At 56.2% G+C, this 16,590-nt stretch overlaps 1 protein-coding gene across 7 annotated transcripts in view; it reads right to left on the bottom strand.

The window, feature by feature from the left end:
* The window catches only part of KCTD1 (potassium channel tetramerization domain containing 1), a 102,150-nt gene extending 95,315 nt beyond the window's left edge, over positions 1–6,835 (bottom strand). The window contains exons 1-2 of one of the 7 annotated variants that reach the window (XM_029069473.2): positions 1,816–1,889; positions 1,185–1,259 (exon numbers count right to left, since the gene is read on the bottom strand). In XM_029069473.2, coding sequence (XP_028925306.1) covers positions 1,185–1,199 — 15 coding nt within the window. In that variant the 5' untranslated portion in view covers positions 1,200–1,259; positions 1,816–1,889. Of the gene's footprint in view, positions 1–1,184; positions 1,260–1,815; positions 1,890–2,180; positions 2,340–3,410; positions 3,623–4,406; positions 4,670–6,764 lie in introns of those variants that run through there. The other 6 variants (XM_029069476.2, XM_029069478.2, XM_039912587.1 and 3 more) reach the window with 6 other exon arrangements.
* Between the last annotated feature and the right edge of the window lie 9,755 nt (positions 6,836–16,590).

Genomic DNA, 16,590 nt, shown 5'->3' with positions numbered 1-16,590 from the left:
AAATTTTGTACTCCCCGAATCGAAAACAGACTCTTTTTAAAAAAATTTCAATTATTTATCCACTGTGTATTTAATTTCTGTAAATAGATCTAGAAGTCCTCCCCATCCCATTACAAATCTGAAATCAGAACCAGGTCCCTAATTCTACCAACATATGGCTTTTCTCCGAAAGCTTTAAGGCTACAAAAAGCCATGTGCTCCAAATCGGTTAGCTGGCCCAGTTTTCAGCTACAAATCTATAATCATGATGGTGTTTATTGAGCGCTTACTATGTGCCAAGCACCGTGCTAACGCTAGGGCCGAGACGAGATAATCCGGAGCACCCCCCACCCCGGCCCCGCCCCAAATTCACCTTCCCTGTACAGATTGCTGACGATAAAACACACCCAACTGGGCTGAACTTTAAGGGGCCCTGATTCTGTAGTACTTTTTCATGCTTGTGGAATTTTTAAAAAGCCCTTTAAAAATATTTCGGCACCAGACCTGACGCCTGAACAATGGCATCAGACAAATGCTTCTCACAAATAATAATATTAATAGATGCATATCTATTTCCAAGAGCTCCATTTGGGGTCTTTGTTTTGTGCTGGGTCTGGCCTAAGTGGATAGAGCCCGGACCTGGGAGTCCGAAGGACCGGGGTTCTAATCCTGAGTCCACCACTTGTCTACTGTGTGACCCTGGGCAAGTCACTCCACTTTTGCTGTGCCTCAGTTACCTCACCTGGAAAAAATGGGGATTAAGACTGTGACACAGACTGTGTTCAACTTCATTAGCTTGTATCTTCCCCCATGCTTAATACAGTGCCTGGCACAGAGTCAGCACTTATCAAATTCCATTAAAAAATTACCAAAACAGTAGAGAAACCTGAAACAGCTACCTAGTGAGAACATCAAAGACGCTCAATCTTCCAATGTTGGTGAAAAACAAATCACAGTAAAATTACATATAAACACCACCCTCCTCTCTGACCTGAACTGAAATACTGTTGCCAGTGGCAGGAAAATTGCTGCTGCAGTTCTATATGTCAGTATAACTGGGAACTAAAGGAGTGGTGGTGTGGCTGGATGGGGCTACAACTTTTAAAGCCTACTGTAGAATTTTCTTCCTGAGGCTATAGGGCTGCAAAAAATAACTGGATGATCTCAGATCACAACCACTACTTGAAAATGAACATGACAGCCACCTTTTCCTGGTCCATGACTGAAATTTGGCCATTTACAATATTAGGACTCTTCAGGGTGGAAAGAGCCTGGAACAGCTAAATAAATAAATGAAAAAAAATCCAAGGTCAGTGTCCTTCCCAAACAAAGCTTTAAAATTAAAGTGCAAATGAAATCATTTGGCTCATCCCAGGCCTAATGTGTTTAATTTCTCCAATTAGTGTTGTAAAGCTTCACAAAGATTAGGACCCGCCCTCCCCCTCCCCGCCCCCCATACACACAAAGGGGGGTAGCACAGGTAAGAAGGTAGCATGGCTTGGTAGATAGAGCACGGGCCCTGGAGTCAGAAGGACCTGGGCTCTCATCCTGGCTCCGCCACATGTCTGCCGTGTGACCTTGGACCAGTCACTTCACTGGGCCTCAATTACCTCATCTGTAAAATGAGGATCAAGAGTGGGAGCCCCGTGTCGGGACAGGGACTGGGTCCAAGCTGATTAATTTGTACCTACCCCAGCGTTTAGAAGAGTGCTCGGCACATGATAAGCGCTTACCACGTCCCATACTTATGAGGATTACTATTCTTATTGCGTATAAGAGGCTGGAAGCAAAATTGGGCCTAAATTTCAAGCGGCCACCTGGGCGCCTGCTGAATACCTTGAAACGCTGGGGGTCAATCAAAGCATCAGACAGTGACCTCCGAGTTACCAAGAAATCTGTGCTGTTTTGTCAACTGTGGAATTTGGTGTCACCGGATTGGATGAGGTCCACCCTGTAATAAGGCTGGAAAAGTCTATGTTTATAATTAAGAAGAAGAAAAAAAAAACCGACTAAGGTCCAGTGCATTTCCTGGGGATTAACGACCGGGTGGAGGAGTTTCTGGCCTGATTCCAACCACTAACCCAGCCGGTCATTAATTCCCAGGAAACGTTAGAGCTATTACAACAAATACTGGAGGGAAAAGTTCACTACCAACATTCTATTAAAAAAAAAAGAAACCAACAACAACGCAAAAAACTCACCCCCCACATGAACGTTCAGGCCGTCCGGACTTGATACCGAGCGGGCCAGAAAAACTGTTCATTTTTAAAGCCTCCCCCTGCCCTCGAGTCTCCAGCCCGTTACCGATGAAAAACGGGCGTTAGTCAAACACCGTCGAACACTCAATTTAGTCCTCTTTAAATGCGGGGCAGAGACATAGCGCGACTTTTCCGATACTACCGGTTCCGAGGGCGAGAAGGCTCAGCGTGGAAATTAAAACTCCTCCCTGGTTTTAAAGCAAACTTTAGGTTTCCTGGTAGGCATGAGGAAGCAAAGAGCGAGAATGGGAAACATATTCTGCGGCGCGGGGACGATTTCCCAGGGCGCGTGGGGAGGAGAGAAGAAACCGAGGACGGGAAGGATGCACCAAATCCCACAGGGAGCCAACTCGGCTTGCCTCCTCCCCTGACCTTGACCTCTAAGGCTCCATCCCCGGCGGACACACTCGCCCCGACCCGCCACTTTCGAAGCGGCGGATACATGCCTCAAAGCACGATGCGGTTCTGAAGCAGAGCCGAACTGCAAACGTCCCTAAACCAACCTTTCCACCGACTCGCTGTGGTTGCCTCTCCAAACGAATGCCCACCTGCGGGTGGAGCATCTAGTAAGCTATTGCAAAAAGAAAGGCGGGCCTACCGACTCGGCGCTCCAAAAAACAAAAACAGTACCGCAGGATCCGATCCCTCTGCAATCCCCCTCCCCCCTCCCCGGGAAACACCCCCGGTGCCCGGATCCACCCTAGCTGTGCAAAGATACACGGCTCCTGGGTTACGGGTTCAAATCCCCGCTCGGCCCCTTGTCAGCTGTGTGACTCCGGGCAAGTCCCTTAACTTCTCTGAGCCTCAGTTACCCCAATCTGTAAAACGGGGATCAAGACCGGGAGCCCCACGCGGGACAACCTGATCACCTTGTATCCTCCCCCAGCAAATAGAGCAGTGCTTCGCGCAGAGTAAGCGCTTAACAAATGCCATCAACAATGCTATTATTATTAGATCCTGTGTATTTGAGCCAACGGGGGTGGCTGGAAGGGCCCTTCCCAGCCCTCCGGCTCATTTGGCCTTGAGGCTCGCTGATTAGCCGGGAGACCGTCTGAAAGGGTCAGTCTGTCCAGAACTGGAATTTCCACTTCGGAAGGGGCACAGACCTCCCCCCTTCCCTTCCCTTCCCTTCCCTTCCCTCCCCTCCCCCCATCCACCACCACCACCTCCCACCTGCGTTCGGCGAGTGGAGGAGGCCCCTCCGGACCTGCGGTTTTTCAGATTCCTGCTTACCGACCGAGGTTCTCCGAAATATCCCGCAAGGCAGCGACAGCTCGGCCTGGCCGGAGCCCTTTCGGGAAGCCCCTCGCCCTGGCGCGAGGGGGCCTGGAAGAATCCTTCCAAGTCCCTTAAGGCTATTCAACTCTCTGACCGCGCTGGTCCAGAAAGTGAAAAGGATGAACAAAACCCCACAACTTCCCCTTCAGTCCCTTTCCCTCCGGGAGCCCCGACGGGGCCAGGATCCCCGCCCTCGTTTTAACCGACTTTGGAACGGAACCGTTATCATCCACGCGAACGCCTAATCCCCAAATTCACCCTTCCCCCCGACCCCGGACCGCCTCTATCTGGGGGTGGGGAAGCTTGCAGAATCGACCTGATCGTAGCTGTGCTATCACCTTGGCAACGCAGGCAAATCAGCTCCCGGAGCCAAACGCTTTGGGGAAAGCAAAAGCCTTCGAGGAAGGAGGTGGGGGGGGGGGGGGGGGGGGAAACCCGGGATGGTTTCAAATCCCTGGGAAAGTCCACTAGGGAATGGAGCCGCTGGGCTAACTTCAAAGGGTATCATCGATCCCGCGGAAGGGTCTACTGGTCATTTCATCCATCAAACGGGTTTCACCAAGGGGTCGATGGGCACGTTGGGGCTATTTTCCCACGCCCCGGGGCCGCTCTTCTCTTGGGGACGAGCCCTGACCCGCGTCTCCGAAGGGTAAGGGGGGGTGAGGGGCAGACGTGGGGGGGGGTCGCGGGGGCAAGGGGACCACCCAAGGCCCAACGCCCCCTTCCCACCTCCCCGCCCCCCACTAATCTTCTTATTCTGGGCCCGTCGGAGCCGGCCGAGACTAGGCCCTCGGACCGTCCGGTCCCCCAGGGCGGGGTGGGCCGCCCACCCCCTCCCCACCCCCCGGGGACCCTCCGGGGTCCCTGTCCGAGCCGGTGGGGGTCGGTTACCTGGGGGGCGGAGCCGGGCGAGGCGGCCGGACGGAGCCCGCAGGGGTCCGGCAGGAGGGGAGCCTGGGGGTCTCGCTTGACGGTCACCCCGGGGGGCTCGGGGGGCTCAGGGGGCTCGGCGGGCCGCGGGCACCGTCTCTTGGGGGAGGAGGAGGAGGAGGACGAAGAGGAGCAGGAGGAGGGGGGGTCCCGTCCGGGCCCGTCCCCGGGCTGGCCGGACCCCGGGTCGTAACGGGGTCGTTTGGGCCCGGCGTCGGGGCCGTCCGGCTGGGCCTGGCCGTCGGGGCCGGTCCTTCCCGGGGGGCGGCGGCGGCGGTCGTCGTCGGGGCCCCCGGGGGGCGAAGCCGGGGCGGAGGGGGGCCGGTCCTGCCCCTGCCCCTGCCCCTGCCCCTGTCCCTGCCCCTGCCCCTGGACGTGCGGGAGCGGGGCGGGGGCCTGCGGGGCGGGGGCCTGCGGGGCGGGGGCCTGCGGGGCGGGGGCCTGCGGGCCCAGGCGGGCGCCGATGCCGGCGATGCTGTTGAGGGTGGCGACGGACACGGCCCCGATGCAGTGGTTGGTGTAGGTCTTGGACAGCTTGGCGGCCTTGGACAGCATCTGCATCCTGGTGCCCAGCAGGTTCTTGCCGATGGCTTTGTTCTCGTACCACGTGCCGTCGCCGTGGGCGCAGTGGTCCCTCGGCCGCTGGAAGAAGGCGCGGCACAGCGGGTTGCGCTTGGCCAGGTACTTGACGAAGCTGGCGTAGGGGCACAGCTCTGTGCCCGTCTCGTACATGCGGGGGAGGCTGTCGTCGTCGCCCCCGCCGGCCGCCTCGGCCCGCTTCCTCGCCCAGCCGGGCGAGCGGGACTTGTGGTAGGGCCCCAGGGCCTTGAAGTAGACGAAGCGCCGCCCGTCCTCGTCGACGGCCAGCCCGAAGGAGTCCTCCTCCAGCTCCCGCTGGTTCTCCCGGCCCCGGGTGCAGAAGTACATGCACGTCTCGAACCAGACCTTGTTGAGGAGGCCGAAGGGGGTGGCGGCGCCCAGCACGGCCGAGGTGTAGAGGCGGCGGAGGTCGGCGCGGGTGATGGCCTGCTTCTGCACCACCGGCCCGGCGCCCTGCTCCTCCAGCCGTCGCAGCACGGCGGCCAGGGCCAGGTTGGCGCTGCGCAGCTCCGGGTCCTTGGTCAGGTCCAGGGTGCGGCAGTAGGGCGGCTCGTTGAGGTAGCGGTTGAGGGAGCTGCGGATGCTGATGAGCGACGACTTGCTGTACAGCTGGCCGCTCTTGGAGCGCGCCTCGGCGTAGAAGGAGCGCAGCACCCGGCACAGCGCGCCCTTGTCCATGGCCTCGAAGTCGGGGCTGTGCGCCTTCTCGCTCAGGTACTCGCGGAAGATGCGCACGGCGTAGCGGGTGGCCAGGCGGGTGTTCTCGCTCAGGCGGCCGCGCTCGGGACGGGGCGGCGGGGGCGGCGGGGGAGGCGGCGGCGGGGGAGACGACGGCGGCGGGGGAGACGACGGCGGCGGCGGCGGCGGCGGCGGGGGAGACGCCTGGCGGGGCCCCGGCGGGCCGGGCCCGGAGGCGGCCGGCAAGGGCGCGTCCGGCTCCGACCCCGCGTCCATGCGGATGCGGTGGACCGGCTCGGGCTCCGGCCCGTCCAGCTCGTCGGCGCTCGACGACGAGTCGGGCGGCCGGTCCCGACCCATCCCCCCGCCGCGGCCCCCCGCCATCCGCACCTCCTCCTCCTCCTCCTCCCAGCCCTCGTCGTCGTCCTCCTCCTCCTCCTCCTCGGCGCTGCTGCCGCTGCTACCGCTGCTGCAGTAGTGCGGCCGCCCGTGCCCACCCCGGCCCTGGCACCGGCCCGGGCACCGACCCCGGCCCCGGCCCCGCCGGTCCCCATTGTTCTCGGCGGCGGCCCGGGGGGGCCCGGGGGGCCCGGGGGGGCCGGGGGGGCCCGGGCCCGGCGGCGCTCCCGGGCCGGTCCTGCCGGGGCCGGTCCTGCCGGGGCCGGTCCTGCCGCCCCCGCTGCCCCCGCTGGCGTTCCAGTCTCCGCTGCCGGGCATTCTCGCCATATTGCCGTCTCTCTGCCAGTCCCGGGGCAGGGCGCATGCGCTATATTGGACCGCAGCGCCCAGCGCTTTTGTGTCTAATGACCTTCAGCTCCCGGGAGGGCGAGCGGGCGGGAGGGAGGGCGGGAGGGAGGGAGGGAGGGAGGGCCGGCGGGGACGGCCGACTCTTAAAGGGGACGCGGCCCCACCCGCACCCCCCCACCCCCGGGGGGGGACACCGGCCCACCCCCCCCCACACCCATCAAACTTTCGGCCACCCAAAAACTTGGGGTGGGAGGGCGGGCTTCCCCCCCCCCCACCCCACCCCACCCCACTTACCCGGCCTGGATGGTCCTGGGGGGTGGAAGGGACGCCCGACCCATCCTCTCTCTCTCACCCCCTCTGTTTTGTCCCTAAAGGCGTCTAGCTCCCTGATGCTCACGATGTGGTGGTGCTTTTTTTTTTTTTTTCGTTTGTTCGTTCTGTTTGGCTTGGCCGGCTCCCCCGCTCAGACTGGGAGCCCGTCGTTGGGCGGGGATGGTCTCTATCCGTGGCCCCGTTGTCCATTCCGAGCGCTTAGTGCAGTGCTCTGCACAGAGACGGCGCCCGACAGATACTCTTCAACGAATGAATGAGCTCCCGCACCGCCCTGCCAAACTTTCGGCCACCCAAAAACTTGGGGTGGGAGGGAGGGCTTCCCCACCCCCCCACCCCCACCCCACTTACCCGGCCTGGATGGTCCTGGGGGGTGGAAGGGACGCCCGAGCCACCCTCCCTCTCTCACCCCCTTTATTTTGTCCCTAAGGCGTCTAGCTCCCTGATGCTCACGATGTGGTGGTGCTTTTTTTTCGTTTGTTCGTTCTGTTTGGCTTGGCCGGCTCCCCCGCTCAGACTGGGAGCCCGTCGTTGGGCGGGGATGGTCTCTATCTGTGGCCCCGTTGTCCATTCCGAGCGCTTAGTGCAGTGCTCTGCACAGACTCGGCGCTCAATAGATACTCAATGAACGAGGCGGGGGCGAGGGAGCCCACCCAACTTCCCGGCCGTGGGAGGGGAGAGGGATGGTCCTGGGCGGTCTAAGGGATGCCCGAGCCAGCCTATTTATCACCCTATTTATTTTCTCCACAAGACGTCTATCTCTTTCCTTCTACTGATCTTCATTCTGTGGTCTTATTTTTTTGTTGTTGTTCTATTGCCCCATTGTCCATTCCAAGCGCTTAGTCCAGTGCTCTGCACATAGTGGGCGCTCAATACATACTCTTGAATGAATGAACGAGGCGGTGGAGCCCACCCAACTTCCCGGGCGTGGGAAAGGAGAGGGATGGTCCTGGGCGATCTAAGGGATGTCCGAGCCATCCTATTTAATACCCATTGTCCACTCCAAGCGCTTAGTCCAGTGCTCTGCTCATAGTGGGCGCTCAATAGATACTCTCCAATGAATGAACGAGGCGGGGGGGGCCCACCCGGGGGGGCCCACCCAACTTCCCGGGCGTGGGAAAGGAGAGGGATGGTCCTGGGCGATCTAAGGGATGTCCGAGCCATCCTATTTAATACCCATTGTCCACTCCAAGCGCTTAGTCCAGTGCTCTGCTCATAGTGGGCGCTCAATAGATACTCTCCAATGAATGAACGAGGCGGGGGGGGCCCACCCAACTTCCCGGCCGTGGGAGAGGAGAGGGATGGTCCTGGGCGATCTAAGGGATGTCTGAGGAATCCTATTAATTACCCATTGTCCATTCCAAGCGCTTAGTCCAGTGCTCTGCACATAGTGGGCGTTCAATAGATACTCAATGAACGAGGCGGGGGCGAGGGAGCCCACCCAACTTCGCGGCCGTGGGAGGGGAGGGGGGCGGTCGAAGGGATGCCCGAGGCGGGGGGAGGGGAGGGGGCGTGGGAGCCCCCCAACTTACCCGGCGTCGTCGGGGGTCGGAGGGGGAGGGGGAGGGTTTGGTCCCGAGGCTCGGCTCCCCTGGCCCCGTCCCGGCATCGCCCCGTCCCCGGAGGCCGGGGGGAATCCCGGGGGTCCGGGCGGGGGGTCCGGGGGCGTCCCGGGGCGGGGGTCCCGGGGCGGTGCGGACGGGGGAGCGTCCCCGGCCGGCCGGACCGCAGACGGGAGGAGGGGAAATGAGCAGGGCGGAGGAGGCAGGGACAGACCCGGGACGCCCCGGGACAGGGCGCAGCCCCGGGACAGGGACGGGACGGGACGGGAGAAGGGATGGGATGGGATGGGATGGGATGGGATGGGACGGGACGGGATGGGATGGGACGGGACGGGACGGGATGGGATGGGACGGGACGGGACGGGACTGGCGGCGGCTTTTCCCTCCACCCCCCTGCTAGTTCTGCCGGGGGCGTCGTGGCGCTGGTGCTGGTGGAGGCCCGGGGCGGGGACGACGGTGGGGAGAGGACGGTGGATGGAGGCCCGAGGGGGGAGGCCCGCGGAAGGGAGGACCGTGGGGAGAGGACGGTGGATGGGGGTCCGAGGGGGAAGGCCGGAGGGGGGAGGCCGGAGGGGGAGGTGCGAGGGGGGAGGCCGCAGGGGGGAGGCCCGGGGGAGGGGAGGACGGTGGGAGAGGATGGTGGATGAGGGTCCAAGGGTGGAGGCCCGAAGGGGGAGGCCGGAGGGGGGAGGTCCGAGGGGGGGGGAGGCCGCCCTCCTAGCGCCCCCTTGTGGAGGGAGCGGGACCCGCGGCCCTCCCCTCCGTCCCCCGCGGGTTTGGGGGAGAGTTTGGGGGAGGGTTTTGGGAGGGGGCTCCCGGCCACACACAAGGCCCTGGCCGCCCCCCACCCCGGGCCTTCTCCCTGCCCGGACCAGGATTTTGCCCTGCCCTGGGTTTTGTTTTGTTTTTTTATTTTGGGTGGGGGGGAGATTATGGGAAGGGGTGGAGGGTCCGCCCACAAACCGGGAAAACAAAAGTTTTCCAGGACCCCCTTTTGCAGGCCAGTTCGGTCCAGCCCCGGAGGATGGGGGAGGGGACGCTGCCATCCAGTCCTGGCCCAGATTTTCGGGGGGGGGGGGGGGCGGTGGCATTTCTTAAGCCCTTACTACGTGTCGAGCACCGTCCTAAGCGCTGGGGGGAGATACAATAATAATAATGTTGGTATTTGTTACGCGCTTACTATGTGCAGAGCACTGTTCTAAGCGCTGGGGGAGATACAGGGTCATCAGGTTGTCCCACGTGAGGCTCCCAGTTAATCCCCATTTTACAGATGAGGGAATTGAGGCACGGAGAAGTGAAGTGACTTGCCCACAGTCACCCAGCTGACAAGTGGCAGAGCCGGGGGTCGACCCCCACCCGCACCCCAGGCGACCGGGCCCAAAGCCAGGACCTGCTGCCCCTTCCCCATCCCGGCCCCCAAAGGAGAAGAAACATTTTAGCTCCCCAGGAGCAATGCTTAATAAAATCTCCCCGTCTCTCCATCAATCTCACTTCCATCCACCCGCCTCCAGCACGGGCAGCCCCGACGGTGGGCTGGACGCCCCCCCCCTCCCCCAGAGGCGTCTCCCCCACTGGCAAAGAGCCCAAGAATTCCCCCGCCCCAAGGGGAGCCCCGGCAACCGGCCTAATCCAAAACAGCTCCCTGCTGACGTCAAACTATCTTCAGAAAAGAAAATATATATATATATATATATGTTCATTCATTCAATCCTATTTATTGAGCCGTTTATTGGGTGCGGAGCACTGTACTAAGCGCTTGGAAAGGAACATTCAGCAACAAAGAGAGACAATCCCTGCCCACAATGAGCTCAAAGTATTTTTCTTTTTGGGGTATGCTTTCCCAGACGCAAACACCTCCGGGGCGAGTCTACGCAGGCAAATAATAATAATAATGATGATGATGATGATAAAAAAAACCTCGGGGGCTCTAACTAGGATCAGGAAAACCTCCCCGGGCTCTTCCATCGGGAAAAGCGGGTGCTCGGATCCAGCCTGCAGGGCTCCCCTTAAATGGCAAGTGAGAAGTGCCCTCCCCATGCCCAAGAGACTGCTCGAGGTCGGCTATTCCCCGACGTTTCCTGAAATAATAATGTTGGCATTTGTTAAGCACTGCTCTAAACGCGGGGGTAGACAGAAGGTAATCAGGTTGTCCCGCGTGAGGCTCACAGTCTTCATCCCCATTTTACAGATGAGGTACCTGAGGCACCGAGAAGTGAAGTGACTTGCCCAAAATCACACAGTTGACAGGTGGCAGAGTCCGGATTAGAACCCATGACCTCCGAGTCCTAAGGCCCTGCTCTTTCCACTGAGCCACGCTGCTTCTCTATAATGTTGGCATTTGTTGAGCGCTTACTATGTGCAAAGCACTGTTCTAAGCGCCGGGGTGGGGGGATACAAGGTAATCAGGCTGTCGCACGTGGGGCTCACAGTTTTAATCCCCATTTTACAGATGGGGGAAATGAGGCACCGAGAAGTGAAGTGACTTGCCCAAAGTCAAATAGCTGGCAAACGGCGGAGCCGGGATTAGAACCCATGACCTCTGACTCTCAAGCCCTAAAAGGCTACCCCCAAAGAAGCAAGATTTCTTTAAAACTCTTTGCACCGTGGACATAAACGACGTCAGTTTGCCGCACCTTTCGCCCAAGGGAATGCACCTGTTTGGACACTCAGAGAAGCCAAGCAGCGATGACTTTTTTTTTTTTGCTGACATCAGAAAAATGTGATTTTCTTTTTTGACGACGACGACGACAACTGAGTTCTTTTTAAGCTCGCACATTTCCAAAGCAATCATCTCTCAAAGGCATCCTACAGGACGGCCCTCCTTTAATCCCGAATGAGAAATGTCAACAGAGCTGGCTTTGTGCTAGTTTATTCAGCCTAGGAGCGAGGCACACGAGTTGTCTACTTTGATTATGACTATGTGCTGAAGTGCGGGCGTTGGCCTACTTTATTCGTGTCGGCGCTGTATACGACGCCTGCCCGGCTCCCCGTAGACAGGGAACGTACTAAGGATGGTACTGAGCGCTGTTTTACTCTCCCAAGCGCTCTGCACATACTAAGCAGCGGCAGCGACTGATGATGGTATTCCTTAAGCGCTTCCTATGTGCCAAGCACTGTTTTAAGCGCTGGGGTAGATACTGGGTAATCAGGTTGTCCCACGTGGGGCTCCCGGTCTCCAGCCCCAATTTACGGATGAGGTAACCGAGGCCCAGAGTAACCTCACTTTTTGCCCTCACTTTGGACTTGCCCAAGGTCCCAGAGCAGACGGAGTCAGGATTAGAACCCACGATCTCTTGCCACTGGGCCACGCCAAGTCAGTTCTTGTGGCACTGGGCTTTATTTCAGCGGTGGATTGGACTGCTTCTTTAGGACCAAATGACTGAGCCAAGCTTTGCTTCCAGAACCATTCCACAGAGAGTTTTCAAAGGCCTGTTGATATTTACATTTTTGAATTTTGCACGCTGCAGGAACCTCATCCCCAATTACTCTCCCCCCATCCCCTTCAAGCCCTTCCTGAAAGCACATCTCCTCCAAGAGGCCTTCTCAGACTAAGCCCCGCTTTTCCTTATAATAATGATAATAATGATGGCATTTATTAATAATAATAATGATGATGGCATTAAGCATTTCCTATGTGCAAAGCACTGTTCTAAGCGCTGGGGGGGATACAAGGTGATCAGGTTGTCCCACGTGGGGCTCACAGTATTAATCCCCATTTGACAGATGAAGTAACTGAGGCACAGAGAAGTTGTGACTTGACCAAAGTCACACAGCTGACAAGCGGCGGAGCCAGAATTAGAACCCATGACCTCTGACTCCCAAGCCCGTGCTCTTTCCACTGAGCCACGTCATCTCCCACTCCCTTCCGTATCACCCGGACGCGCTCCCTTTGCTCTTCCACCCCTCCCCACCCCATTGCACTTATGTCCATCTCTGTCTTTTTATTTAATATTGCTGTCTACTTGTATCGGTGCCTGTCTACCCCCCCCCCTCCAGACTGTGAGCCCGTCGAGGGCAGGGATTGTCTCTGTTGGTGGATTGTAATAATAATGTTGGTATTTAAGCGCTTACTATGTGCAGAGCACTGTTCTAAGCGCTAGGGTAGATACAGGGTAATCAGGTTGTCCCATGTGAGGCTCACAGTTAAAACCCCATTTTACAGATGAGGTAACTGAGGCACAGAGAAGTTAAGTGACTTGCCCGCAATCACACAGCTGACACTTTCCCAGGCGCTGAGTACAGTGCTCTGCATACCGTAAGCGTTCAATAAATACAAGTGCATGAGCCCGGTGATAGGTTTTCGTCAACAGAGAATTTTCTCCTCGAAGCTTTTAAATTAATCCTGATATCCCCTCGACACTCTCTCTCTCCCTGCCTCCAGCCTCTCCCCTCTAAGGCCGCATGGATCATTTTACCGCTCGGCCAAGCTTTCTGCTCCGCGAGCGCCTCCGCTAAGGCCCAGTTTCTCTATCAGGCAGAAAAGTCCTCCCCGTTGGCCTCAAGGCCACTCATCCCTACTTCACATATCTGCTCTCCTCATCCGCTATTTCCCAACCCCCTCTCTTCATTCCTCCCAAGTGAACTTTCCGACTCTGGGTCGCTCTCGGCCCTCCCCCGCTCTCTGATTCTCTTTATTTCCCCGCCTGCCTCCCTCCACCCAGTCGACCATAGCTCTCGTCAGATTCACATTCCTCCTGAAAGGGCTGCTCTTCCAAAGTGCTTTCCCCAATTAATTCCCAGCATCCCAACTCATCTAAACCCATCAATCATCTCTAGCACTTAGGCACTCTATTCCCATCCTCAGCACTTACGCATCTTTTCATTGTATAGCGTTATGGGAAGGAAGCGGGTCTGCTAATTCTGTTGTACTTGTCCTCTCCCGAGTGCTAAGGACAGTCCTCGGCCCTCGCCGAGCGCTCAGTAAATAACCCTGATGGACTGATGGATATCCAGTTACTTGGTTTGGATTCCTCTATAAATCACTTTATGTCTGTCTCCACCATTTAGAGTGTGAGCTCCGTGTTTTGTACTTTGAGTCTTTCATTCAAGGCACAGTGACCAGTCGGTGCTGAATCAAAGCAGGTTCTCCTGCCCTTCAGGGCAGAGATTACATCTTTATTAACAGTACTCATGATAATGATGATGATGATGATGACGGTGGTATTTATTAAGTTCTTACTGTGGGCCAGGCCCTGGGGTGGGGTAGATTCAAGCAAATCACGTTGAACACAGTCCCTGACCCACTAGGGGCTCGCAGTCTCAATCCCCATTTTACAGATGAGGGAACTGAGGCCCAGAGAAGTGAAGTGACTTGCCCACGGCCACACAGCGGATGAGTGACCGACCTAGGATTAGAACCCAAACACCTTCTGACTTTCAGGCCCGTGCTCTATCCACTACACCATGCTTGCATTGGACCTTTTATTCATATTCATCTCTGTTGCCCCCTCAAGACTGGAAACTCATTATGGGCAGGGAACGTGTCCCCCAACTCTGTTAAACTGTTCTCTCCCAAGCGCTTAGAACAGTGCTCTGCACCTAGAAAGCGCTCAATAAATACCATCACTTGATTACTATGCCAAGTAAATACATACAAAGATAAATGATTGATTGACTGACGCCCAGACCCCTATTTCAGGGCTCTCTCTACCGCAGTGACCGAGGAATACAGACGATAAATAGCGTCTGATGATAATGATGTGAGGGAAAAGTTCTTTTCCAGCCACCACAGACAGGGCAGAATTCCGGGGAATGCCTTTGCTTCCGGGCACTGGGAGGAGAATCCAGCTGACAGTGCATAAACAGTGTAGAAAGTGACTGTGCTCAGATATTTACCTGATATTTACCAGGGCGTTTTCTGCCAACTAAAGAGTCTATCCTGTATTCCTGTAGGCATCCAAACGTGCGACGGGAACTACAGTAATTGTTTTGTCCAGAAGCAGCAAGGCTTAGCAGAGAGACCATGGGCCTGGGAGTCAGGGGACCTGGGCTGCCAATTGCTAGCTGAGTGACCTTGGGCAAGTCACTTTACTTGACGGCACATCTCCAAGAGGCTTTCCCTAACTAAGCCCGCCTTTTCTCTTCTCCCTCTCCCTTCTGCATCACTTTGACTCGCTCCCTTTATTCAACACCCCTCCCAGCCCCACGGCACTTATGCATATATCTGTAATTTTATTTATATTAATGCTTGTCTCCCCCTCTAGACTCTACGCTCGTTGTGGGCAGGGACTGAAGGTGTCTGTCATATTGTTATGCTGGCCTCTCTCCAGTGCTGATTTCAGTGTGACTGACTGAAAATAGAAATCTTCCCTTTCTGACTCTGTGCCTCAGTTTCCTCACCTGTATAATGGGTGTTCTCCCTCCCCCCTACGACCGTAAGCCCTATGTGGGAAAGGGACTGTGTCCGACCTGACCTTGTGTCTATCCCCAGCACTTAGAACAGTGTGTGACACCTAGAAGCACATAAGTACCATAAAGATAAAGATTTACTCCTGGCTTCAAAGCCCTTTTGAAATCCCATCCTGATTAATTTTTCTTCTCCCTGGGTCATATCCTCCCTGATATCATCTCAGCACTTTTGCATTCTTCTCCAATTTGTGTCTCTCAATTTCCAGATTCTTCTGTGTCAGCACTCTTCCTCCTATTTGTAAATTATTTCAATGTCTGTCTCCCCTGTTCAACTGTAAACCCCCTGTGGACTGGAAGGGCGTCTGCTGCCCCTTTTATTCCCTCACAAATGGAACCAGCTAATTATGATTTTTTTTAAACGGTGTTTGTTAAGCACTGACTACGTATCAGACGCTGTACTAAGCGCCGACTCCCAGGCCCAGGCTCTTTCCACTAGGCCACAGAAACCCCAGCCTGGACATCCAGGCAAAACATAAGGAGGATAAAATTCAATAGGAATCGTGAGGGTATTTAAGCATAAAAACTAAACAACACCTGATCCAAGGCAGGTGGAAACCCGACTTCACTAGGTCAAGTTGAGAATTATTGGTGGAGAGGAAATGAGAAGTGGTATGGCACAAGTCTAGGAGTCAGAAGGCCCTGGCGTTCTAATCCCAACTCCTCCACTTGTCTACTGTGTGAGCTCGGGAAAGTCACTTCACTTCTCTGAGCTTCAGTGACTTCATCTATAAAATGGGGATTGAGACTACGAGCCCCACCTAGGACAGGGACTGTGTCCAACACGAACACTTAGGACCGTGCTCTGCACACAGTAAACACTCGATGAATGATTGATTACCTTGTATCTACCCCAGTGCCAGGAACATAGTGTCTTAAATATCATTAAAAAAAAAGCAGTGGGAGTATTCAGTCAATCCATCAATGGTATTTATCGAGTGCTTACTATGTGCACAGCAGTGCTTACTATATACTTCACTTCGTTAAGGCAGGAGGACAGGAGGGGCGAGACAGGGTGCTAGCCACAGTGGGTTGTGGAATCAAGAGACGGCCTCTTCAGGAACTGGGAGACTTGAGTGTGAAGGCTTAATATAGTGCCTGGCCATAGTAAGTGCTTACCTATCATTATTATTATAGTAATTAAGAGGGGATAGGGTCATCTGAGGGGGAGAGTCTCAAGGTCAGTCAGTCAATCATATTGAGAGCTTACGGTGTGTAGAGCACTACTAACCGCTTGGAAGAGTACAATAACAGACATTTTAATGGTAAGGAAGGGGAAGAGAGTGGGAGTAACTTCTTCGAGATAAGAGGGGATGGGTCAGAGGTGCAGAGGGAGGGTGTAGGTGGAGAGAGCAGGTAGAAGATCCTCTGAAACAGCTGGGAAGGAGAAATCAGAAGAAGAAGGAGATGTAGAGTTGTGAGAATAATAATGATGATGATGGTATTTGTAGAGCACTTACTATGTGCCAGGCACTGTAGTCAGCACTGAGGTGGATACACCCAAATCAAATTGGACGCAGTCCCTGGATACAAAGCAAATCAGGTTGGACACGGTCCCTGTCCCACATGGGGCTCACAGTCTCAATCCCCATTTTTCAGAAGAGGTAACTGAGGCACAGGAAAGTGAAGTCACTTGCTTGGGGTCACACAGCAGACAAGTCGCGGAGCAGGGATTAGAACCCATGACCTTCTGATTCCCAGGCCCCGTGCTCTATCCACTGCACCATGCTGCTTCTCCTAAAAGGACTTTGTGAAATTGCTATCTGATAGTTTCTGTTTTCTCCAGCCAACTAGGTGGTGAGGTCAGCAGGGCTCAGGAAGGG

This window comes from Ornithorhynchus anatinus, chromosome 7 (genome assembly GCF_004115215.2).
Source record: "Ornithorhynchus anatinus isolate Pmale09 chromosome 7, mOrnAna1.pri.v4, whole genome shotgun sequence".
Taxonomy (NCBI): Eukaryota; Metazoa; Chordata; class Mammalia; order Monotremata; family Ornithorhynchidae; genus Ornithorhynchus; species Ornithorhynchus anatinus.
The sequence above is the reverse complement of the archived record's forward strand: the minus strand, read 5'-3'. Positions and strand labels throughout refer to the sequence as shown.